We start from the raw sequence: 24,808 nt of genomic DNA, 5'->3' as shown, positions 1-24,808 counted from the left end.
CATGACATCATTGTCGTAAGATTATGCAATCATTAGTATAAAGTGGTCTCGTAGGGTAAGCAAGTGTTTGTGCGACTTCCTGGGCTACACTCCCATTTACTCCTGCATCATAAGTACTACACAAGTGATCCCCTGCAGTGTAAATTTAGCAGTAGTGATGCCTCTTACTTGTGTTAATAATGAAAATAATTTTTGATACATTTTCAGGGAAGTGATATTTGCAAGCCAGAAAAAGGTCATCACTCTGTTAGTGAAAAAGGTGTATCAGCTTTATTTTGGATGTAAGATTGGGACCAGGACAATGCCTCGACCCCACACATACGCTGTGTTACGCATTCTAGAAATCTTCCGAAGCAGCTGAAATTAGTGTTGATGCCATTTGCTGTTCCTATAGTTTGGAGGGAGCCAAGCAATCATGCCAATCATACTCAAATATACCATCTGCTCTCTGACCAGTCCACGGCAAAGGACTTCCTGTTCGTGAAGTGAACCAATGTTGGGCTCTCCTGAGCCTTTGGCGTCTAATGATGATCCATATGTCAGCCATGGTGCATCATCTGCACTACCCATTCTCACACAAGAAGAACTAAATTATCTTGTTCATGATCTGTAGCTGTTCAAGGCCAAAGCAGAGTTACTGGGATTGGGACTTCTACAATGGAATCTTCTAAAAGGAAATGTCTGAGCAACTTCATTTCTCACTCATGATGAGCAGTTGCTTTACTTCCGAAAGGAAGATGACCTTGTTTTCTGCTACAATGTAGATGGCCTGATGAATGCCTTCAAATCAAACATGATCCCCACAAATGGGAACTATTCATAGACTCATCAAAGTTAATGAGTCTCAAGGCACTGTTGCTGCATAATGGAAACCAGCTTCCATTCTTTCCAGTTGGATACACTGTCTACATGAAAGAAACCTACAACCTAAAACAGCTGTTGGACTGTCTTCAATACAGCAAATATGGCTGGAATCTCTGTGGTGACTTGAAGGTATGTCTTTGTTGATGGGTCTGTAGCTGGGATATATGAATAACTGCTGTTTTTTTTTGTGAATGGGACAGCCAAACAAGGACTTTACACTATGTAATGAGAGACTGGCCTGCAAGGAAATCTCTGAAGGTCAGAGAGAGAGAGAGAGAGAAGAATGTGCAAAACATTCTTCTCTCTCTCTGCATTTCTGTCAGTGCTGGCAGAAATGCACAAATTTCTGCTTCTTCCCCTACATATCGAACTCGGTCTGGTTAAAAAAACTTCATAAAAGTCACGGACTGGACTGAATCAGCTTTCAAGTACCTGACTGACATTCCCCGACTCAGTGAAGTGAAAATTAAAGAGGAGTTTTTGTGGGTCCTCAGATCTGAGAGCTCTTCATTAATGAGATGTTTGACAACCTGCTACAGGGTGATGAGAAAAAAAGATTGGGACATATTTCATCTGGTGTCAACTAATTCCTCAGGAATGTTAGGGCAGAAAAGTACAAAAAACTGGTTGAGGACTAGTCTTTATATCACAAACTTGGCTGCAATATGTCCTTAAAAATACACTTGCTCCATTCCCACTTTGATTTCTTCCCTGACATCTGCAGCATGGTTAGTGATGAGCATGGTGAACACTTCCATCAGGAAATTGCAACGATGGAGAAACGATACCAGGGAAAGTGGTCCACTTTCATGTTGGCTGACTACTGTTGGATGCTCACTAGAGATGATCCTGAGCAGCTATACAAGTGACAGGCAAAGCAATGTCAGACATAGAAGCAGACTTTTACCAGTATATGTGATAAGTACATATTACTCTATTATATTAAAAAACTATTGCAGATCTCTCACAACCCATAGCCAATTTTGCATTTTCATTGTCATATTCATGTGTAAAATCTTACTCTTATTTTAATTTTATTTATTTTACTCTATATATTGGGTCTATATTCTCCTATCTTTACCTCTTGATTATTCTTAATTATACTAAAACTTTATCTTCAATCTTAATTCCCTTAACTTCAATATCTCTCTTGGCCGATCTATACTTACAAGAATGATGCTAGTGGTTTGTGGGACAAAGGAATTACTAATGGTGGATACCTATTCCTTTGTCTCACACTGGTTCTGATTCCTTTTTCGGATTCAGGGAAAATTTATTTTTCACTGCGCCACCCCGAATCCTAGATTAACAGATAGTGTAGAATCGAGGAATCAGAATTTAGCATACAATCTTATATTACTAAGAGTTACATTTGCAGTCGTAGCCTCTCTATAATTTAATCTCCCACTGTGGTCTGTAATTTATGAGCAAGTGCAACAGAGAAGAAAATCAGACAAGTCATCAGTTAAACAAAAGAAACAAAACATTTAATTCAATTGAAACTTTGTACATACTATGAATTCACTCTTAATATTTAATCTGCAATTGCTAATGAATGAGCACTAATTTACTTAGATTCTTAATATCTATCTTAGCATGCATGACAAAGAGCTTCGGTTAATGCTTACAATTTACACTTGAAAAATCACACTTATTCAATAATACTAAGGACAATTATTAGCTGAATAATTAGACTAGCTTCATGCGCTCTTATTCAATTTCTTCTCACAACATTCTCATATCATTAAAAGACAATTCTAAGGCACCACGTGCTCTCAATTAATTCACTTAACAAAATTCTCATTATTACTTTATCACTCAAAGAAAACTTTCTCTAAAGTACTTCCTAAAGTTTACATACATTCTTCTAATACACATATACACATAATAAAACATGGATTGTACGTTACCAATTGCTGGGGGGACTTATCTGGGCACTTTACATATCTCGTCTGGACAGTTTCTTTCGACACCGCGTTCCTTCATGCCTTCTCTGGGGTATTCTTTAAGGTTTCAGTCTGCACTTACTTCTGCCACCGAAAATAGGAAGACGTTGTTCCATGGTGAACTCATTCAACATCATAACGACATCTCCGTAAGCATTGACGAATACCTTCTGCTGGGCAGGTCGCTGACTGGTAATTTGTTGGGAAATCTCCGACAAAGTTCCTCCGTTCTTGTCTCGAATTCGCGAGGAACGAGGGGACGCCACGAGGAGGCTACATACACATCAGCAAGACCACCCGAAAACTCCGGAGCGCAACTCCACACAAGAGCCTCTGCCTAAGGAACTTAAAGCGCAAGAGATAAGAGAGCAAGAGAGCTTCCTCGGCGCTGCACGACTTTTTAAATTGCGGGACCCACGTTCACTCTACGTAATCGATTACTCCTCCCATTTTCTCAGCGTCACCTCATGTCACCAGTACTGTGCGCCACACACGGAAATCTTAGCCTGCTCTTCTGCCTTCTGCGCGTATGAGTGTGTGTGTGTGTGGGGGGGGGGGAGAACTTATTTGCTTACGAAAAGGTGCACCTGTACTCTTTGATGCACGTGTTTCGATTCTGGCCATTTCTATTTGATCGGATTATCTCTTTCACCCAGCAATTTATAAGTACTTACACTTAAGCAGTTTAGCAATTCTCAATACTTTATAATATCACATATTAAATGAAGGATTCTCAGCTTAGTAACATTTTAGTGAAATTTACAAGAGTCTAGTACATTCTGGTACATCAATAATTGATTCAAAATTGCAAGCCCATGTTAAGTCTGAAGGAATCGTAAATTAATTTAATTTTTGATTAATTCAGAACTTGAACACGTGTTCAGCACCTCAAAATCTATAAGAAATGACTAAATTCTGAGGGAAGTGCCTTTTGTAAAATTTTGTTGTCCTGTGTAACCAATATAAGCATGTTTACTTGGGAGGCTCAACTAGCTGAATGGCTTGAAAGTAGCATAGAGATCATATTTTCAGAGAACTTTAGATTTTTTCTGTACCCTTAAAATATGAGATGGAGACAGCTTTGTTGTGATCCTTGTTACAGGAGAAATGGGATTGCATGTGATATTTTATCTATTTTATGTAGGTTGGAGTCATTGACTAAAAAGATGTTGTAAAGGTCCCTGAACTCAGTTTTGAGTGCTGTGTTATTTGAACAAATAGCTATGGCTCAACGTCTAAGTGCTTTGAGGATGCCATATTGTTGGGATGGGTGGTGTGATTGCCAGACTTGTTCTTGACAGAAAAAAAATTTCCTCTGTATTAATCTTGTAAAAACCCTTCAGTAATTTGTATGTCTCAATCATATCATCCCTTTTCTGCCTGTCAACCAGTTTCTGTAACCCACAAATCTTTAACTTGTTCTTGTAAAGGTCATTCCATAGACCTGCTACTATCTTGGTCACTCACCTCTGGATCTTCTCCACATCTTCCTCATTGCCAAGAAACCCAGGTGACCAGATCTGTATGCACTAGTCAAGATGGGGTGTCTTATCAAAGCTTGATAATGAGGAATAATAACCTGCTTGTCTCTACTCATCAAGGTATTCTTCAGTAACCAAGTAATCTGATGAGCTGCTTTAGCCACTTTTGCTGTGTCTCCTCCAAACTTTAACAACAATAAAGAACACTTCCTCTCAACAATGAAATATAAAATCTTTATTTCTTTTCAGATTTCTTAGAATTCATTCTAAGCAATCAGTCTTCTTTGTATTAATATGCATTTCTGTTTTTGCCTCAAGTTGAGATAAAAGCTCTTGCTTTATTACTTCTGAGACGGCCTTGTGAAATCTACTGAAAGTTCAGTTTTGTTGTGTAATAAATTTGTTGAACATTTTTACAATATTGAAGAAAACTAATTAAATTCTATTATACCATAAATTATATTATTGTTTTAATCTTTTACCTAAAATTGAGCCAAGTTTGCATGTAAAGTATCTTCATGACTAACATGAAGGCAAATGACTATTTCTTGAGATAAACTTATACGTTGGTTACACATTACTTTAAATTTTTCAGGAAATGACAACGTATACTAAAATATTAATTAAAAAACATTAATCAATACCTTCCAATATTTTGGCAATGTTACATTGCCATCTTCTGGGAACATAAAACTATGATATGTGCACACATGCACTAACTAACTTGCAAATGAGGCTGAAGAAGGCAACTGGCATTGGTCCTAGATTGCTAAAGGTTCCCCCTAGCAGGCTAAATTGGGTTGTCTTGACTGTTGGGCTGATGTTCTTAGGATGCAATCTTCTCAAATGAAGGCAAATGGCTTCATATCAAATTACTGTAATGTCCCATAATGCACAGCACACTTCTTTTCACACATGTGTATTGCTGTGCAGTATGGGAAGGGTCAATACCCTACTTGTGTTCTTTATTGAGATCTTAACAGTGGGAGCTGGATCTGTGGAGGTACTAAAATCTAAATCGGTGCAGAAGTTGTGAAGATGCTTCACATCCTTCGTTTGCTCATGATTGGGTAAAGGATTTAAAACAAGGATGTAATTTGTTGTCTAGTATAATTCACTTTGTAACCAAGTGGGAAAAAACTGACTACTTCTAATCTAGAATATTTTAATAATATGATTACACACCATTTTGCAACTTGCATATCATATGAGATCTAAATCAATGCAAAAGTTGTGAAAATATTTCATGTTTATACTTTGTTTGCTCATAAGGTAACAGAATATAACTTCTGTTATATTCTGTTACAGAAAAAAAACTGTATGCAATTTTTTTAGATAAAATGCTCTAATCCTGAGCATTTTAATAATTTTATAATAACGTTACTGTGTATACCACTTCAACAATGCTTCTTCAACTGAAGTTTCACGTGCCAATTTCATATGTTTTCGGGGATTTGGTGTTTTCACCTACATCACATATTATCACAAATTTTTTTTATTTTATCTTTGTTATTTTTAATGTCCGATACAGTTTGCTTTTTTATGTCATATTGCTCGCATATACGAGACACAGACACTCCCGAATCCAACTTTTGTATGACTTCTAATTTTTGATTTAACGTTAAATTAACTCTTTTCCATTTCTCCATGTTTTAAGGTCAGGGTTACAAAGATGTGTTTTACCATTCATGCATATCTAATTTTAAATTTATATTGAATAGGTCTATAAAATGCATACATACATAAACCATTAACCATGAGTAAACAAATGCACACTACTAGCGTGGCTTAGCACACGTCGGAACATCGGCCAGCACACGTTAAAATTGCCGCAGAAAGTCATGCCACGCAACAAAAGAATCAATTACAGTGCAATTGGTGTGATCATGTGCTAATTATTTGCCTAAAATGTTTTATGAGCAGTGACTCATTTATGCTGGCTAAATTACTAGTGTTTTTCCAACATATGATGGCCTATTCACCAAAATTTGTAAAAATAACAGGACATTAATAACAAAAATTAACCTGTTAATTTAATTATAAGCAAATCTTCGTTAAGAGCATTTTAAAATTAACAGGGTGTTAATTTTCACATGTGACATACGGACTGGAAATTTTGTCCATTAAATTGACGGTTTATTGTAATGCTGCCTCTTGCCTGTTTCCTGAACCATGACATCAAGTAATTATTTTTCTCAGGTTTTGCACAACCTTCTACTTAGCATTGTCATAGCATAGTTGGAAATGAGATGCATCTGAAAAAGGCAGCTTTTTTTTCAATTATGCTATCTGTGTAAGGCAAAAAGCAGAAAAGTGGAATTATCTTGACATCTCTCAGATGCAAATTGTAGACCTAGTTGTTGATGATTAAGTATAATTATGAGTACCTTGACTAGTTTCTTTGCTAATGTCTACTCATCAGATGGATACCAAAGAATGGCACCTACTGTGGAACCTATTGTATTATGATCTTGGAAATGCTGCCATTCATCCTCTGGTTGAATTCCATGGTCAGCTGTTCCATTTTTTTTTCTATGGACTTGCACAAAACAGGACAGCCTGCATTCACAATGAGCATCAGTGAGAAATAAGTGCCTGCCATTGTTCCAGCAAATGCTGTTTTGCAGTGGCTGCCTTCTTCTCCAAGATCATCTTAACTAGTACTCTGTAGTAATATTAGTTTCCTGGGTACTTCCATGCTTTGGCCATTACCCTACAATCATGCCTTATTCAAAATTCATAGATCACATCATTTGTCTGTGTCATTCAGCCAGTTTGAATAAACAGTGGCATGCATCTCCAGTATGGAGATGGATTCTGTACCCACCTGGCTGGATAAAATGGCCTATTCTGAAATAATGTAGGAGGTAATAATATTTTGACTAGACTGTGTCGCCTTTAGAACAATAATTAACAATATACTTTTCCCTCCCTTCTTCTAATATTTAACTTAACTGAACACTTTAAAGAGTCATATGAAACCCAAATAAAATTGAAATGAAATGCAGAATTTAGATGAGAAAGTAAGTGAAATATTAACAGATTTCCATATCCAGTTTTAACAAATTTTTGTTATCTAGTTGACCTTGTCTTCCAGTGGAGTCACATGTGATGTAACTTAGTGCATTTAAAAAATTAATATGATTGATTCTTGTGAACCTACATGGAACCATAGGAACAGTATGGTATCATGGAATTTGCTATAAAATTTTAAACTAGCTTTGGACTTTCTTTGGCTAGTATTTGATTTCTCAGTGGCTTGGTGAATACAAAAATGTTTATATAAAATGGTTAACGTTTTTTATAGTATGTCATTTATTTAAAATTTTTATTATTAGGGAAATCTAATCCGACATTTAGCTGTGCATGATCCAGATGCAACAGCCCAAGAAAGAGCAGAAGCAATGCGCATTGGTGAACCTAAAGGTCCAGGAGAACAAAGAGATGGAGAAGAGGATGATTATTTGGATGAAGAGGATGAAGATATGGATGATATGGTCTTAGAAGGTGAAGAGGATGTTACAGAAGATGGAAACCAAGAAGGACAACAGGTAGAAAACTTTAGGAATGGGGAACATGAATTCAAATTAAATTTTCTGGTACAATTTATAACACTGATCAGCATCTGTTAATGTTTTACTTTATTTGTTTATTCACTGTAAGCATATAGCAACTTATAGCCAGACAGAATTAATGAAATTTAATATTTGAGATCTTTACTATATTTTTCAAGTTATCTCAATTTTGGTTTAAGTCAGACCATTTTTAGTTACAGAATTAGGCAAAAGATATATTTATTAACAGTGATAATAAATAAATTGGATATAAAAAATGGATTGGAATTAAATTGCTGTGATAATGAATGATATATCAATGTATGAAATGTTACTGCATTGTTAGTGGATTGAACTAATCTTCTAATTATTCATTTTTGTTGACAAAAATGCAATAGGATTTTGTAAAATTGTAGTGTTATATATTAAGCTGAGAGGTCTGCATCACTTTACTGACACTAGATTTGCAGAATAGAGGAACGTTTTGTTTCCAATTAATTCCAGAGTTAGTTGTACAGGCAAGTAGGATTCACCTCCCCTTCTAGAAGAAACTGATTTTTAATGTCACAACTTGACAAAATTGACACTGTGGAACATAACAAGTAGGTTTTTTGATATACAGTATATACTGATCTCACAATGAAAAATCATAAGATCTATACACAACAGTGCTGCATGAGCAATTGATTATGGAGGGGTAAAAAAGGTATCTATTTAAGAAGTTTCTTGAAAAGCTGAGAGTTATATTCATTGGGAAAAAAAAACAGTATGGAGAAGTCTCTTTCAAAGAACAGAAGTGAATGGAATGAAGGGAGATAATAAGTAACTTATTTTAATGCTAAATTATAAAAAAAAAAAAAAAAAAAAAAAAAAAAATGTTTATTAACTGGCTTATATTTCACTGAATTTCAAACCAGCACATTACATGTTACAATTAACATGCCGCAACGAGTAAGTGAAACAATTCAAATTGTAACAGACAAAAGATCTAAAGTCATAATTTTGGACCCTCTAATGTTGTAAATATTGCAACTATGTAGGAGTTGATCTAAAGATAAGTCTCCCAAATTTTTGGCAAATTAATGCAGCCATACTTGTTCAGGTTAGAAGAATGCTTCATAGTAATTACCCAGAGGAAAGGTACTATACATTACTATCTCCTCTCTCTCTCTCTCTATACTTTTGATGATCCAATTTCCAATCAAGATTCATTTTCTCTACTTGAGATGACACCTACCATAGGCCACCACTGCTAGTATTTTTACAGACAATTACAAACATCCATGCTCAAGGTGGGATTCGAACTCGCAGCTTTTGGCTGGAGAGCAGATACTCTAACCATATGACAGGACTGTGTTTTGATAGCATAGAGAATAATGAGGAAATCAATGTTTAAGACATTGGTTATGGAAAATCTTGAAGCTTGAATGATTTGATTGCAACAACTTCATTCCTCTTCTTCTTGAATGAAGAAGAGGAATGAAGCATACTGTCATCACTAATGAGCCAAACCGTGAACAGGGTTTGAATAGAGAGAGCAAGGGATCATTGAGGTATAGAAGGAAGAGTATGTGTGGGTACCATGACATTGATAGAGATCTGATGAGAGGAAACTGTCCACTATGATATGCAGTGGGAGACTAGTAATCCAGTTACAAAGCCATACAATTAGCTTGTGAGGAGGTCTTGATGACAGACCTCATCAAAATACCGTGGACATATCAAGAGCAGCCACATGAGTGCCGCCAAATCTTTCTGTGGCCTGTGCTAAAGGTCGTAAGGTTACTCAATGTCTGTTGTCTTGTTCTAACAAGAATGGAAGAATCCATATTGATGAGCATTGATTAACTGATGCATCTCAAGATAGTGAAGAAGCTCTGTTAATTAGAGATGAACCAAATATTTGTTTTTATTTTTAGCATTTGGCTACTTCAGTATGTTTTTCAAATATTTTCTTTCGTTTGAATCAGTAGAAAGATTCAGCATTCAGTCAATCAGCTAAAGCAGAAAAATTTCTGTTGCAAGCAATGCAACAAATCAGAAAAGTCTTCCCTTACATTGCATGGCACCCAATAGCAAATGCAACAAAACTTGTTGCATTTGCTATTGGGTGCCATTGCTATTGGTATTTATTTTATTTTATTTATTTATTATTTTTTTTTTAGTTTATGTAATGCAGACTTGAAATATTTAAAAAAAAAATGTAAAATATGTCAACAACAAAACATCTGGGTGATACAGAAAAAAGGAAGTACTTTTCTATGATTTAATCATGGAAAAAATGCAAATTTAGTGATGAACTTGAAATATCAAACCACAATGCAAGAAAAATTAAATAGTCAGAATTTAAAATAAATTTCACCACAACAAACATTATTTGATATAAATGAATAATCTTAAAAAAAAATGATGTAGATGACAAACATGCAAAATCTTTACATTATGCTTTGCTGAAATGATTGCATTGGACAACAGACCTTACTTAATCATTCGAAAAAAAAAAAAAAAGAACGATTTCTAAAGTTAATTAGTAAACTAGTGACTTATTCCCCAGTATAATTTCTCAGAGAAGATTTCTTTTGGCGCCAGCTACCCCAGCATGTTCATTGAAAAAGCTTTTTTAAAAGCAGGAAATATTTATGAAGAAAAAACTGAAATTCCTTTTCCTGCATCATAGATTATTGCAAATTCATTTTGATTATTAACACATTCGCTGCCAGCTACAAGTATACTCATATGACGCTTACTGCTGGCAACGAGATTACTGTACTGACCTTGAAGAAGTGAAAATGCTTGGCTTGTGGAGCTAGCATCAAAACTGTGTATTCTCATAGATGGTATATGCTCTGCACAAGCCAACTACGAATATACTCGTATGACGCTTACTGCCGGCAACAAGATTACCGTACTGATCTTGAAGAAGTGAAATTGCTCGGCGTATGGGAACAGACTATGCCAAAGTAGCGTGGCAGCGAACGTGTTAAATCCATAATTATTCTCTATTTTGCAGAATTTGAAAAATTCTGTTAATGTTTTTAATTTGTCATTTGAGAAAATAAGTACAATATTCTTTTTTTTTATTTATTTAGTTTTGTATTTTTTTTTTATGCTGTACTCTTTTTTTTTTTTTTAAATAAATGTTTCCTATAAAATTTAATGACAGTTTCATTATATTGACTTGGCTTGCACTATTTAAAAGACATGAACTCTGCTCAAGAAGCCTGTACATTTGCCTTTCATTAGTGCATTGATTAAGCTTTACTAGTCTGGCTTTTTTCATCAGTGACCATAGAGAAGCCTCAACAGAGCAAGAATCCTTTGTTAAATATACCATAGCTATGATCAGCAGATAGGCTGATGTCTTTTGTGCTTGTAGTGGTCTCTTTTGTTGTAGTCTGTTAGCTTGTTTGGTGCATCTGTGAAGTACTTTACTGCTATTGAGTAGGGAAGGGATTATTGGGGTGCTGGTATCTCGGTGCATCTGTTTGTTCCTAATGGACCTTGGTGTATCTAATATCATGCAGAAGCACTTATTTTGCACTCTTTGTAGTCTTTAAATGTTAGAGTTGGGTGCTATGTAATTATTTGTCTTATTGCCATCGGGTTTACAGTGATACTGCTGGACTTTGCTAAGGCCTTTGACAGGATACCACATGGAATTCTAATCAGTAAACTGCAACACATGGGGATGGATATAGGGTTGATTAGACGGATAGGAGGGTGGTTGATGGAGAGATATCATAGAGTAATTTATTCAGGAGTAGAGTCCAAAAGAAGACCTGTGATTAGTTGTGTGCTGCAAGGTTCTGTTCTTGGACCACTGCTATTTAATTTGTTCATTAATGCTATAGGAAAGGGTCTAAGAGGAATGGTTCATTTATTTGCCGATGATGCAAAGTTGGGTAGAACAATAGTGAATATACATGATGTCAAAATTTTGCAGGATGATGTGGATAGATTTACAGACTGTGCTAAGGAGATTGGATGTCAGTTTAATGTGGCAAAGTGTAAGGTTATGCATTTTGGGGTGAAAAGATTATCAGCAGTATACCACATTGGTGGAACTGTACTCCAGGAAATTGACGAAGCCAGGGATTTGGGAGTGTTGGCGGATAAGGAGTTAGTGTTTTTTTGGGGGGGGGGGGGCACATTGCAAAAGTGGCTAAATCAGCTCATCAGATGACTTGGTTACTGAAGAATACTTTGACAAGCAGATTATCTTTCCTCTTTATTGAGCCTTGATAAGATCCTGTTCTTCACTACTCTGTCCAGATCTCTACCACCTCCCAATCAAGAAGATGGGGAGGTGGTAGAGAGGATACAGAGGCGAGTGACCAAGATGGTATCTGGTCTATGGAATGAATCTTACGAGAACAGGTTGAAGTGGGTTACAGAAATTTGTTGATAAGCGGAAAAGGAGTGATATGATTGAGACATTTAAATTACTGAGAGGTTTTTACAAGATTAATGAGAGGAAATTTTTCAGAACAGGTCTTGTGGTGGGAGAACTAGGGGCCATCCATGGAAACTGAGCAAGAGTGTAGTTAGCAAAGGCATTAGAACTAGGTTTTTTACTTGGAGAGTGGTGAATGAGTGGAATAAGCTGCCAGTCTGTTCTGGGTGCCATGACTGTGAATGAGTTCAAAGCAAAGTATGATAGATACTGTTCGAATGCTGAATAGTTCTTGACGTGATGTTTGGGGCCCCCCTCGATTAGTCTAAGGACTCCTTGGTGTTGCCCGTTATAATAATAATATACGAGTTGCCCAGTCCTGAAGTTACTTGAGGTGCAAACTTTGTTTGCTTACACTGTGTGTGTGTGTGTGTGTGTGTGTGTGTGTGTGTTCGGCTATGAAATATGAAGATTATTTTACAGTTTGGAAATGAAGATTTTTAGGATCTTCTGTGATAATTACTGTTATGCACCAATTGTGGTTCACTTTTGAAAAATACAAGTATATGACAATGAATTGCTATGGTATTTTGAGGTTTCATCCTAAGGTTTCTGCTTGAATCTGATGAGAACCAATAGTTTAAAGCAGCTGTCAAGCCAGCAAATGCCTTAATCAAAATAAAATGCATCAACAAAACTTGTGCCTTTTATTGGCACATTTTATCTAGCCCTTTTATGAGTGCTTGTATCTTGTAAGTAGCTCTCTCTCTCTCTGTGTGTGTGTGTGTGTATTCGGACATGAAATAAGGATGATTCTTTTTATTTTCACATTTTTGTGTGGCTACTACGTAGTTAGATAGATGAGATATTATTACATATATGTTTTCAATCTTTCTTCATTCTGTAACTTTCAATTCTGTAACATTCAGCCGAAGCTTTTATAAACAAGAGTTTGGAACAAAATAATATACAGCAATCCCTCGATTAGTGCGCCTAATGCATTCTTTAAAACAGGCGCATTAATTGAAAACGCACTAATCGAATATAATAACCTATGGGAAAAGTATAATTCGTTCCTCAAATTTCTTTTTTGAACCTTTAACTAGGCGGCCCTGAGACATACCTTAATTCTTTTTTTATAAAAGAATTAAGGTATGTCTCAGGGCCTAGTTAAAGGAAAACCATGAAGCTGAAAGACAATAAAACATATTCAGAATATAAATTTTATTATTCTACTTCTTAACAAAGAATTGAGCTAACGTAGTTTGGTGCGCATTTTGTTTCTTTTTTTTTTTCATACTGCAACACCGATGGTATGGCCCTATTGCCTCTTCTACTCTTCTGCAAATTTTACTCCTCTCTTCATCAGGATCAGCCTCTAAGCATTGCCGCTTAAAAACTTCGATTGTATGAAAACTATTTTCAAATTGTTTCTGTGAAACCTCTTTGGGCTTGTCAGTGATTAAATTTTTTTCATATTCTTCAGGATCTTCCCGCTGTGCATCTAAATTTAGCAGGTCGGAATCACTCAATTCTTCAAAATGAGATTTAATTAACTCTTGGACATTATCTTTGAAGGGGATAACGAATTGAAGGAAATATGAAGTGGTCGCCAACATGCAAAATCACGTGCTTTATAGATAAAATTTTCCAACTGTTATACAAGCAAAATAGTTACTACTTTAAAAACTACAATGATCATGAAAGAGAAGTTAATTTTCCGAGGTGTAATAATAAACAACTTATCCCAGAAGACGGATTGATTACCTTATTATCGGAATGGATTCTCCTTTTTTGTGACGTGCAGAAGTCTTGAATCTGTGGGCGTACTATAGCAGACGACAAATTTTGGCGGTAAAAATTTGGAATGTAGTATACATAGTGTACATGGAAGTAGTGTAGTATGCCATTAAAAATAACTTTGTAAAATGTTTTAAATCGGTAACTAAATTATTTCATTCTGGTGAGTGATTTTTTAAAATTGTTAGCCATAAAAATGTATAGATAGAAAATTTTTTAAAATCTGTAACATTTATTTTTAAGATGTATATAGGCTCACTAATCGAATTTGGGTATCGAAAAAAAAAAGATGCACTAATCAGGGCTCGTTAATCGAGAGATTATGTACACTCATAAAAAATGTTTATCAATTTTTAATCAATGTATTTGTTTTATTTTTATTTTTTTCTGAAACATTTGTTATAAAATTTAATTCATTCTTTGGCCAAATTTTAAGCCAAATATTCAGAACTGTGAAACTAGTTATTCAGCCAAATAATTGTTCAACGCCTGTACACTATTAAAGGTCTTCTCCACTTTTTGGGAGTATTGAGGTGAGGTGAGGGCAATGAGAATATAGTTTGATTGATGCCTTTTATCTCCTTTTTAAGAGATGGGCTAGGTAAAGGCTTGCTTGGCTGCTGTTGAGTAGATGCTACATGACTATGACAGCTTATATAGATATTACTGGATGGGTATTAATTCTGGAGCACAAGTTAGCATTAAAACTAATGAGGAAGTTGTTGATGTCCTTCTGGCAAAGATCAGAGGATCATGGTGAGTAGTTCATGGTATTATAGGAGGTGATTTGCCTTGGTTGTCTATGCAGGAATTGGATAATAACAAATCATTTTTGCTTCCTTTCTGGCTTGATCTGTATAGTAAGAGAGAGAGAAGCAAGTTTAGGTTATGAGCATCTAAAGTCATCAACATCAAATTCCTGACATGTACCCTCAAGGGGTGTACAGGATATGATAGTACTACATGAAAAATTTACATCATTACTAACTTCCTATCTAAAATTTTCCTCCAGATCAGTCTGTTACTTGTCAAGACTCGAATATTATCAGATCTTATATTTGTTTCTTAAGGCACATTGTACTGTTTCAATTCACCTATATCTTGGTCTTCCTCTGGGTCGTTTTCCTGCCAACCTGGCAGAGAACACTTGTTTTGCTAATCTTTCCTCACCCATTCTGTTTAAGTGACCATACCACCTGAGATTAGCTCTGCTAATGCATTCCTGGATGCTGACAATGTCAAGTGCTTTCCTAATATCCTCCTTTTTAATATGATATTGCCATCTGTTCATGCCTCTAATCTTTCTCAGGACTCTCATATCTGCGGTCTATAGTCTTTGGTCAAGTTTTACTTCTGACCCAACTCTCAGATCCATAAGTTAAAACTGGTTTGAACACTGTCTTGTATACAGCTAATTTAGTGTTCTGACTAATTTCTCTCTTATTCCATATGAATTTATTCAATTGACTTCCTACCATACCAGCTTTGTTGATTCTGTTGTCATTTCCATATTTAATTTACCATCTTCACTAAAAATCATTCCTAAGTAGCTGAAATGTTTTACTTCTTCTATAAGTTTTCCATTCACAGTGCAGTTGATATTTTCAATGTTTCTGCCTATTTCATTGTCTTTGTCTTTTTAATGCTGACCTTCATACCATATCTATTACAACAGTTATTCAATTTAGTCAGGGAATCTTTCAGACTTGTAGCGGATTTATTTAGAAGTATAACATTTTCCGCATAAAGCAAAGAGCTGACATTAGCATTTCCAATTCTGATAACATGTTTAATACCACTTTCCTTCATAATGTGATCCATATAGATAATGAATAACAGAGGATCTAATGTACATCCTTATCTCACACCAGATTTAACATTAAACCATCTTCCTGCACTTCCTTCAATTCTAACTGCTGACTTACAACTCAAATAAAGACTAAGTAGACTAAGTATTGCTTGATATAATGCCCCATTGACACCATAGAACTGTAGCGTATTGAATAGCTTCTCTCTTGGCACCTTGTCATATGCCTTTTCCAAATCAACAAAACTTAAATACAGATCTTTGTTATATTCCCATTATCATCATCATCATCATCAAATTCCTGCTATGTACCCTCAAGGGGTATATAGGATATGATAGTACTACATGAAAAAAATTACATCATTATTAATTTCCTATCTACAATTTTCCTCCAAATCAGTCTGTTACTTGTCAAGACTCCAACATTATCAGATCTTATATTTCTATCGTCTAAGGCACTTTGTACCGTATCAATCCACCTATATCTTGGTCTTCCTCTGGGTCGTTTTCCTGCCAACCTGGCAGAGAACACTTGTTTTGCCAATCTTTCCTCACCCATTCTGTTTAAGTGACCATACCACCTGAGATTAGCTCTGCTAACGCATTCCTGGGTGCTGACAATATCAAGTTCTTTCCTAATATCCTCGTTTTTAATATATTGCCATTGATGCCATCTGTTCACACCTATAATCTTTCTCAGGACACTCATATCTGTGGTCTCTAGTCTTTGGTCAAGTGTTTTACTTCTGACCCAGCTCTCAGATCCATAAGTTAAAACTGGTTTGAATACTGTCTTATATACAGCTAATTTAGTGTTCTGACTAATTTCTCTCTTATTCCATATGAATTTTTCAACTGACTTCCCACCATACCAGCTTTGCTGATTCTGTTGTCTATTTCTATATTTAATTTACCATCTTCAGTAAAAATCGTGCCTAAATAGTTGAAATGTTTTATTTGTTCCACAGGTTCTCCATTCACAACACAGTTGACATTTTCAATGATTCTGCCTATTTTCATTGTCTTTGTCTTTTTATTGCTGACCTTCATAACATATCTATTACAACAGCTATTCAATTTAGTCAGAGAATCTTTCAGACTTGTAGCGGATTTATTTAGAAGTATAACATCATCCGCATAAAGCAAGGAGCTGACATTAACATCTCCAATTTTGATATCATGTTTAATACCACTTTCCTTCATAATGTGATCCATATAGATAATGAATAACAGAGGGGATAATGTACATCCTTGTCTCACACCAGATTTAACATTACACCATCTTCCTGTACTTCCTTCAATTCTAACTGCTGACTTACAACTCAAATAAAGACTAAGTATTGCTTGATATAATGCCCCATTGACACCATATAACTGCAGCGTATTGAATAGCTTCTCTCTTGGCACCTTGTCATATGCCTTTTCCAAATCAACAAAACTTAAATACTGATCTTAGTTATATTCCCATGCTTTCTTGACTATTTGTTGTAAAGTGAAGATCTGATCCTGACAGCCTCTATTTGTCCTGAATCCAGCTTGTTCTTCACCAAGCTTTTCTTCCACAATTCTTCTCAACCGTTTCTCAAGTATACTTGCATAGATCTTGCCAGGAACACTCAGTAGGGAAATACCTCTGTAATTCCCACATGCAGCCTTATTTCCCTTTTTATATATGGGCACTATGAGAGCTCTACTCCAATCATCGGGAATTCGTCCCTCAGTCCAGGCTTTCTGAACTATGCAGTGCAGCCACTGTAAGACTTTTATACCACCATACTTCAGCATTTCTGGTCGAATATCATCTACTCCTGCTGCCTTTCCACATTTCAAGCCTTTGATGGCTTTTTCTACTTCAAGTATGGATACGTATTCCTGACTGCATGCCTGGTCAGTGTTTTTTACCACTATGCTGTCATCACTGCTTGTTTCATTTAGAAGTTTTTCAAAGTAATTACTCCATACTTCAAGGATATCTTTTTCTCCCATTTTTCATGTCACCTTTATGATCTCTAACTCCTTTTACAGCACTCTTTCTTCCATTCCTAAGCTTCTTCAACAACCTCCAGAATATTTTGCCACCTTCTTGATATTTATTTTCTATATTCTTGCCAAAGTCCTCCCATGACTTTTGTTCAGCTAGTTTTACACAGTTTTTAGCATTCTTGCATTTGTCGCTATATTCTCAACGAGCACAAGCTGACTTATTTGACAGGAACTTTTGATATGCATTCTTCTTTTCCTTCACTGCCTCTTTAACTTCCTGTGTCCACCAGGGAGTTCTGATTTTTTTATCCTTACAGACAACCTCACCACATGCCTCTCTCGCAGAATCAATCAATGTTTTCTTCAGAGCTTGCCAGTGAATCTCCAAGGTTTGATTCCTGTTCTCAAACTCTTTCATTTTTTCTTCAATAATCTTTGTGTATTTTAGTGTACAGTTCACATCTGAGAGCTGCTCAACTTTTATTCGCTTTAAAACTTTCTTACATGTTATTCTTTTCAATATGAAATTCAATTTTATCTTGCTCAAGACTAGATAATGATCACTTCCAATTTCAAATCCTCTGTACACTCTGGTGTCCTGCACCAGGGGAGAAAACATCACTAGCAACAATAACATAGTCAATGATACTTTTCTTATTCCTTGCCTCTTCTCTGCATGTAAATTTGTGCACATTTGTATGTTGAAACATGGTGTTAGTAATAACCAGTCCATGTCCTGAGCAGAAATCCAACAGATATTTGCTATTATTATTAGCTTTGCCCTTTTCTCGAAATTTTCCCAAAATATTTTTGTATGTCTCACAATCATTTCCTACTCTGCTATTTAGATCCCCAACAAGGACCAACTTTTCATTTTTCATTGTGTCAGTTGCTTTTTCTAAAGCTTCAAAAAATTCCTCCACTTCTACCTTAGTAGAACCTTCTGTGGGACCATAGGCACAAATAAGTTTCATTGTCCAGTTCCCGATTCTCATATTTCCCCACATTACTCTACTTGAGACTGACTGCCATTCAAGAAGATTAGCCTCGTATTTTGTGTTGAATACAATGGCTACTCCTTCTTTTCGTTTATTGTCATTGCCTGAATACAACATTTTGTATTTATTGCTCAGAAAGATTTCCCATGATTTCTCCACTATTTTTCGTAAAGTGAAGATTGATCCTGATAGCCTCTATTTGCCCCGAATCCAGCTTGTTCTTCACCAAACTTTTCTTCCACAATTCTTCTCAACCGTTTCTCAAGTATACTTGCATAAATCTTACCTGGAACACTCAGTAGGGAAATTCCTCTGTAATTTCACATTCAGTTTTATTTCTGTTGTTATATGTGGGTACTATGAAAGCTCTACTCCAATCATCTGGAATTTGTCCCTCTGTCCAGGCTTTCTGAACTACGCAGTGCAGCCACTGTAAGACTTTTATACCACCATACTTCATCATTTCTAGTCGAATATCATCTACTCCTGCTGCCTTTCCATATTTCAAGCCTCTGATGGCTTTTTCTACTTCAAGTATGGATATGTATTCCTGACTGCATGCCTGGTCAGTGTTTTTTTACCACTATGCTGTTATCACTGCTTGTTTCATTTAGCATTTTATCAAAGTAATTACTCCATACTTCAAGGATATCTTTTTCTCCTGTTTTCATGTCACCTTTATCATCTTTAACTCCTTTTACCACACTCTTTCCTCTGTTTCTAAGCTTCTTCAACAACCTCCAGAATATTTTCTCGCCTTCTTGATATTTATATGCTATGTTCTTGCCAAAGTCCTCCCATGACTTTTGTTTAGCCAGTTTTACACAGTGTTTAGCTTTCTTACATTTGTCTCTGTATTCTCTAAGAGGACAAGCTGACTTATTTGCCAGGAACTTTTGATATGCTTTCTTCTTTTCCTTCACTGCCTCTTCCTGTGTCCACCATGGAGTTCTAATTTTTCTATCCTTGCAGACAACCTCACATCATGCCTCTCTGGCTGAATCAATCAGGGTTTTCTTCAATGCTTGCCACTGAATCTCCAAGATTTGGTTCCTGTTCTCAAACTCTTTCATTTTTTCTTCAATAATCTTTGTGTATTTTAGTCTACAGTTCACATCTGAGAGCTGCTCAACTTTTATTCCTTTAAAACTTTCTTACGTGTTATTCTTTTCAATAGGAAATTCAATTTTAATCTGCTCAAGACTAAATAGTGATCGCATCCAATTTCAAGTCCTCTGTACACTCTGGTGTCCTGCACCAGGGAGAAAACATCACTTTCAACAACAACATAGTCAGTGAGACTTTTCTTATTCCTTGCCTCTTCTCTCCATGTGAATTTGTGCACATTTTTATGTTGGAACATGGTGTTAGTAATAAGTCCATGTCCTGAGCAGAAATCCAACAAGTATTTGCCATTATTATTAGCTTTGCTCTTTTCTCCAAATTTTCCCGAAATATTTTTGTATGTCTGACAATCATTTCCTGCTCTGCTATTTAGATCCCCAACAAGGACCAACTTTTCCTTTTTCATTGTGTCAGCTACTTTTTCTAAAGCATCAATATGGTCCCACAGTAGAGTCCTCTGTGGGACCATATTTAAAGTCTCCAATGAAAATAATTTCATAGTTTGGTTAATCAGACTATATTAAATCAACTTTATATAAGTAGTATCAAAGTGGGTTGCATGGTTGTCTAAATTTAGAAAGGTGGTCAAGATAGAAAATGAAAGTTATGAAATGTGACAATGAAATCTTGAGCCAGAGCAGATCATATAGCAGGGATTCCAGAGTTGATAACCTTTGACAAGGAATGCCTTATTTGACAAAAGTGCATGTTCCATTCTTGTTATGAAAGGCATCATGCATTCTACAGTTAGTTGTAGAGAATGTAAGTTGAGGTTCTGTTAGGAATGGCAGATATTCCCATTATCTTTGGATACTTGTAAATGGTGATGTACATTGTTAATGTGCATCACCATTGATGCCCAGGATGTTAATGAAATGAACATGGAAGTGTTTTATTGCATGAAATTTTGGTGTTATTTTAGCTTTTTTAGATATATTTTTGTTGTAGTTTTGACATTTTTGTGACTTTTTTTTGTTGCTTTCTGTAGGACATTTTTTTTTTATAAATATATATCCAGGGACACAGTGCTTGCCTGGTTGACTGAGTGGTTAGCATACCTGCTCTCCAACCAACAGACTGTGGGTTTGAATCCCACGATGGGCATATGGATGTTTGTGATTGTCTTTAGGTGGGAGATGAATTTTATCACCTAATGTGAAGCCACTGTCTGCTTATTGGAGGCCTGAAGTGGCTTGAAAAAGTTCCATGTTTGGTCTCTAGAACAGGGTTTCTGGAATACGGGAAAAAAAAAAAAATCAGCTAACACCGTTTTTATTCCCATATAGGGATTAAGCAAGGCCGTTTTGCCCTATCTAACTTTTGGAGACTGAGTGGGCTGTTCAGTCTCCACTGGTACCCAATCAGAGATAGCTGGCCCAAGGCTATCACTAATTCAGCATCACGCAGTGAAGAGGTGGCTCAATAAGTGCTGCCATCTCGTGGTCCATAATCCTAACACAATATATTTAATGTCTAAAACAGTGTGAGTTCTACGGTCGATTTTCTTGAGTTTACGGGACGAAAACCCCGAGTTTCCGGGATAAAAAACCCGCTTGCCCATGCCAGAGATCGACTAACTCAGGAACCGGTCGAAAAAAAGGCTTAGAAAACTTTCCTCTGGTAGCCGACTTGATTCGAAATTCCAAGTCTTCTTTTGTGCGGTCAAGTGCCATGGCTTGCAAACGCCACATCCACTGAGCTACACAGGCTCCAGAATATGTAAAAATAAATTTAAAATACGAAACAATATATAAAATCACGAAAATTAAAAAAAAAAATCCTTAGCCCATCCAGTTCAAAAATGTACTGTAGGTTTTTAAATAGTCCATATAGCAGAGGTGAAGGACTTGAACTCTCACATAGCATGTGCTCAGACTCCAAGCAGACCATGACTTTAACAGTGTCATTTTTTGCTGCTATACTTGAACTCCCTTCAGGCAAGGTGTGGCAGCACAATGCAACAGCAGCAGGATTATTTGCCAGCTGATCAGGAAGCCTGCAGAAATGTTACCATTCAGGTTCATTCCTATGTATTGGTCACCTGCATATACTGATTTACTGTTGTACTCTCAAATGGAGAATGTGCTGGTTTCCTAATGGCTTCAGAAATTAGAGACCCTGCTCTAGAGCTGATGAATCAGCCATAGTCATTTCATGCTTCCAATAAAAAGGGTGATGGTATATAGGCTTTGGGTGGAAATCCATGTCTGTACTTGTTACTTAAAAGTGTGATAACTCTGAGCTGTCATCTCTCTCTCACTTGCTCGCTCCGCCCCCCCTTCTTTCTTCATACATCTTATTATAAATGCTTTGGAATCTTCTAAGCCTTTTTTTTAAATAACCAATTTTGGTTATAGGCCTCCTTCATTTTTCTTTATCTTTCTCTGCTGAAGGCTTCCTGATGCCAACCAACTCCACTCTTTTCTCAGGCATTTATCTATTGCTTTTCATCTGAGCAATATATCTTGTGTCTGTTTCCATTTTAATTTAAAAATCTTTTTCTCTTTATCCAGCACTTTTGTTTCTTTTCATGTGTCTTCATTCATTATTTTGTCTTATAGTCTGATTTAGCCTGTCTTGTTCTCTATTTTATTCTGTTTTTTTTTTCATTCTGTCCAATATTTGGTTATTGGCCATGTCTCTGATCTGTATGTTATAACTGGGATGGTACATTGGGTGAAAAGTTTGGCTCTATTTTCAGATTTGATTTATTATACAGTACAGTCATCTCTCGACTTACGTCCTTTCGAAGATACGTCTGTGATCCCATAAGGGAATAAATAACATTTTTGGCTATACATTCGAACAAGACACAAGCGAGCATAAGGTAAAGCATGCATAGTGGCAACGGCGCTTTCAGCGGCAACCTCTTCAACAGTTCCTCTGTTTATTTTGTGTTTGAGAAATAGGTTATTTTGTATTTATCGTTAAATATTTTGCGATGTTTTGTGCAACATGGCCCATACAAGCACAATCAAAAAACCTAGTGAAGAATCGCAGAAAAAGAGGTGAGCAATTGATCTTGAAATGAAGTTGCAAGTTATAAAGCAGGTAAGCCCATCAGTCTGATCACACATAACTTCGGATGGTCTACAGTGATGACCATTTTGAAAAATAAGGATAAAATCGTAGAGACCATGAAAGGATCTGCTCCCATTAAATTGATGATAGTGACGAAGCAATGACAAGGTCCTGTTGGTGATATGGAAAAGCTACTTGCATCATGGATAGAGGACCTGAACCAAAAGCGTATACCCCTTAGCACTGTGGCCATAACCGCTAAGACGGTGAGTGTCTTCAACATGATGAAAGAGAAAGCAAAACCTGATTATGACTACAAATTCAGCCCTTCTTTCGGTTGGTTCATGAGATTCAAGCAGTGCTTTGTGCTGCATAATGTGAAAATATATGGAAATCTGTGAGTGCTGAGAAGGCTGCGAAGGAGTTTGTGGAAAAATTGGATAAAATTATTACGGAGGAAAATTATTTGCCATTGCAAATATTTAATATGGATGAGACGTCCTTGTTTAGGAAAAAAATGCCCAAGCGGAATTCATCCACAAAAAAGCTAAAATCTATATCTAGTGTCAGAGCTCTTAATGTCCATGTTATGATTCTATTACGGGTAATGTGGCTGGATATAAACTCAAACCATTTGTGATATAGCACAGTGAGAATCCGCGAGCCTTCAAAAGCATTAGGAAGCATACTCCCAGTTCATTATCGAAGCCATAACAAGTCGTGGATGTATAACAAGACGTATCTACTGTAATTGTTTGAAGATGCCTTAGTAAAGTGTCATGCGAGTGAAATAAAAAGCTATTCTCTGAAATAAAGTGTAGAATTTAAAATTTTATTAATTCTAGATAATGCTCCAGGACATCTGTCTTATAGCAGTGATCTTCACCAAGTTCAAGGCCATGTTTCTCCCACCAAACACCCCTTCATTGATCCAAATGATGGATCAGGGAGTTCTTGCAGTGTTTAAGGCTTATTATTTAAGGAGAACTTTTTCACAAGCCATTTCTGCTACTGAAGGAAATGACCAGACACTCATGCAATTCTGGAAAACATTGAATATTTATCATGCTATTAAAAATATTGCTGTGGCTTGGGACGAAGTCACTTCTCAATGACATATGGGTGGCATATTGGAAAAAGACATTAAAATGGTTTGTGCGTGATTTTGGAAGTTTGTAATAGTGGTCCTAGCAAACAATCAGAATCTCGAAGTGAATGATGACCACATAATTCCACTCATAGAAAGTTTCCCCCAGAAGAGTTGGCCAACGAAGAATTGGTTGAACTGGAGGAACAATGTGTAGCAAAAAAGGAAGAGGGGAAAAGAGAAACAGGAGAGGTAATTAAACAATTTACAGTTGAAGGGTCTTGCAGTTAGTGATGTTCTCAAAATGGCTGAAGACATGGACCCCAATGTTGAACGCTACTTAATAATAGAAACGAAAGTACATGATGCGTTTGCTTGCTATGAACAAATTTATGATGAAAAGAAGAAGTGAGAATAAGCAAAGCACATTGAACATTTTCATCAAAAAAAACAAAGGTTACACCAAAAGAACTATAGCCTGATCATTCACACAGGTAAGGTAATGAAGATATCATGGAGGAAGATTTGGGTGATTATTCTCCTGTTTTATAGTGGCAGTAACACACAGTCCAAGTTTTTAATAAGGTTTAAAAATTAAAATGATAGTATACTTATTATGGTAAGTCCCTTACCCCTATAACTCTGTTGATTTAATGTATTGACTTCTCTCCGATTCGACTTACGTCCTGCCAGATGGAACGGAACCCAGATGTAAGTCGAGGGATAACTGTATTTTTCATTTTGTCAAA

General features: G+C 36.1%; 1 protein-coding gene across 3 annotated transcripts in view; it reads left to right on the top strand.

The window, feature by feature from the left end:
- LOC150100929 (uncharacterized) overlaps positions 1-24,808 on the top strand; it is a 169,725-nt gene that overhangs the window by 94,870 nt on the left and 50,047 nt on the right. For all 3 annotated transcript variants that reach the window (XM_090402225.1, XM_090402223.1, XM_090402224.1), the window contains one exon: positions 7,630-7,842. In XM_090402225.1, coding sequence (XP_090258351.1) covers positions 7,630-7,842 — 213 coding nt within the window. The remainder of the gene's footprint in view (positions 1-7,629; positions 7,843-24,808) is intronic.

The sequence above is a fragment of the Typopeltis vanoorti genome, chromosome 12 (genome assembly GCF_054136105.1).
Source record: "Typopeltis vanoorti isolate ZY-2024b chromosome 12, IOZ_Tvanoo_1.0, whole genome shotgun sequence".
Lineage (NCBI taxonomy): Eukaryota > Metazoa > Arthropoda > Arachnida > Uropygi > Thelyphonidae > Typopeltis > Typopeltis vanoorti.
The sequence above is the reverse complement of the archived record's forward strand: the minus strand, read 5'-3'. Positions and strand labels throughout refer to the sequence as shown.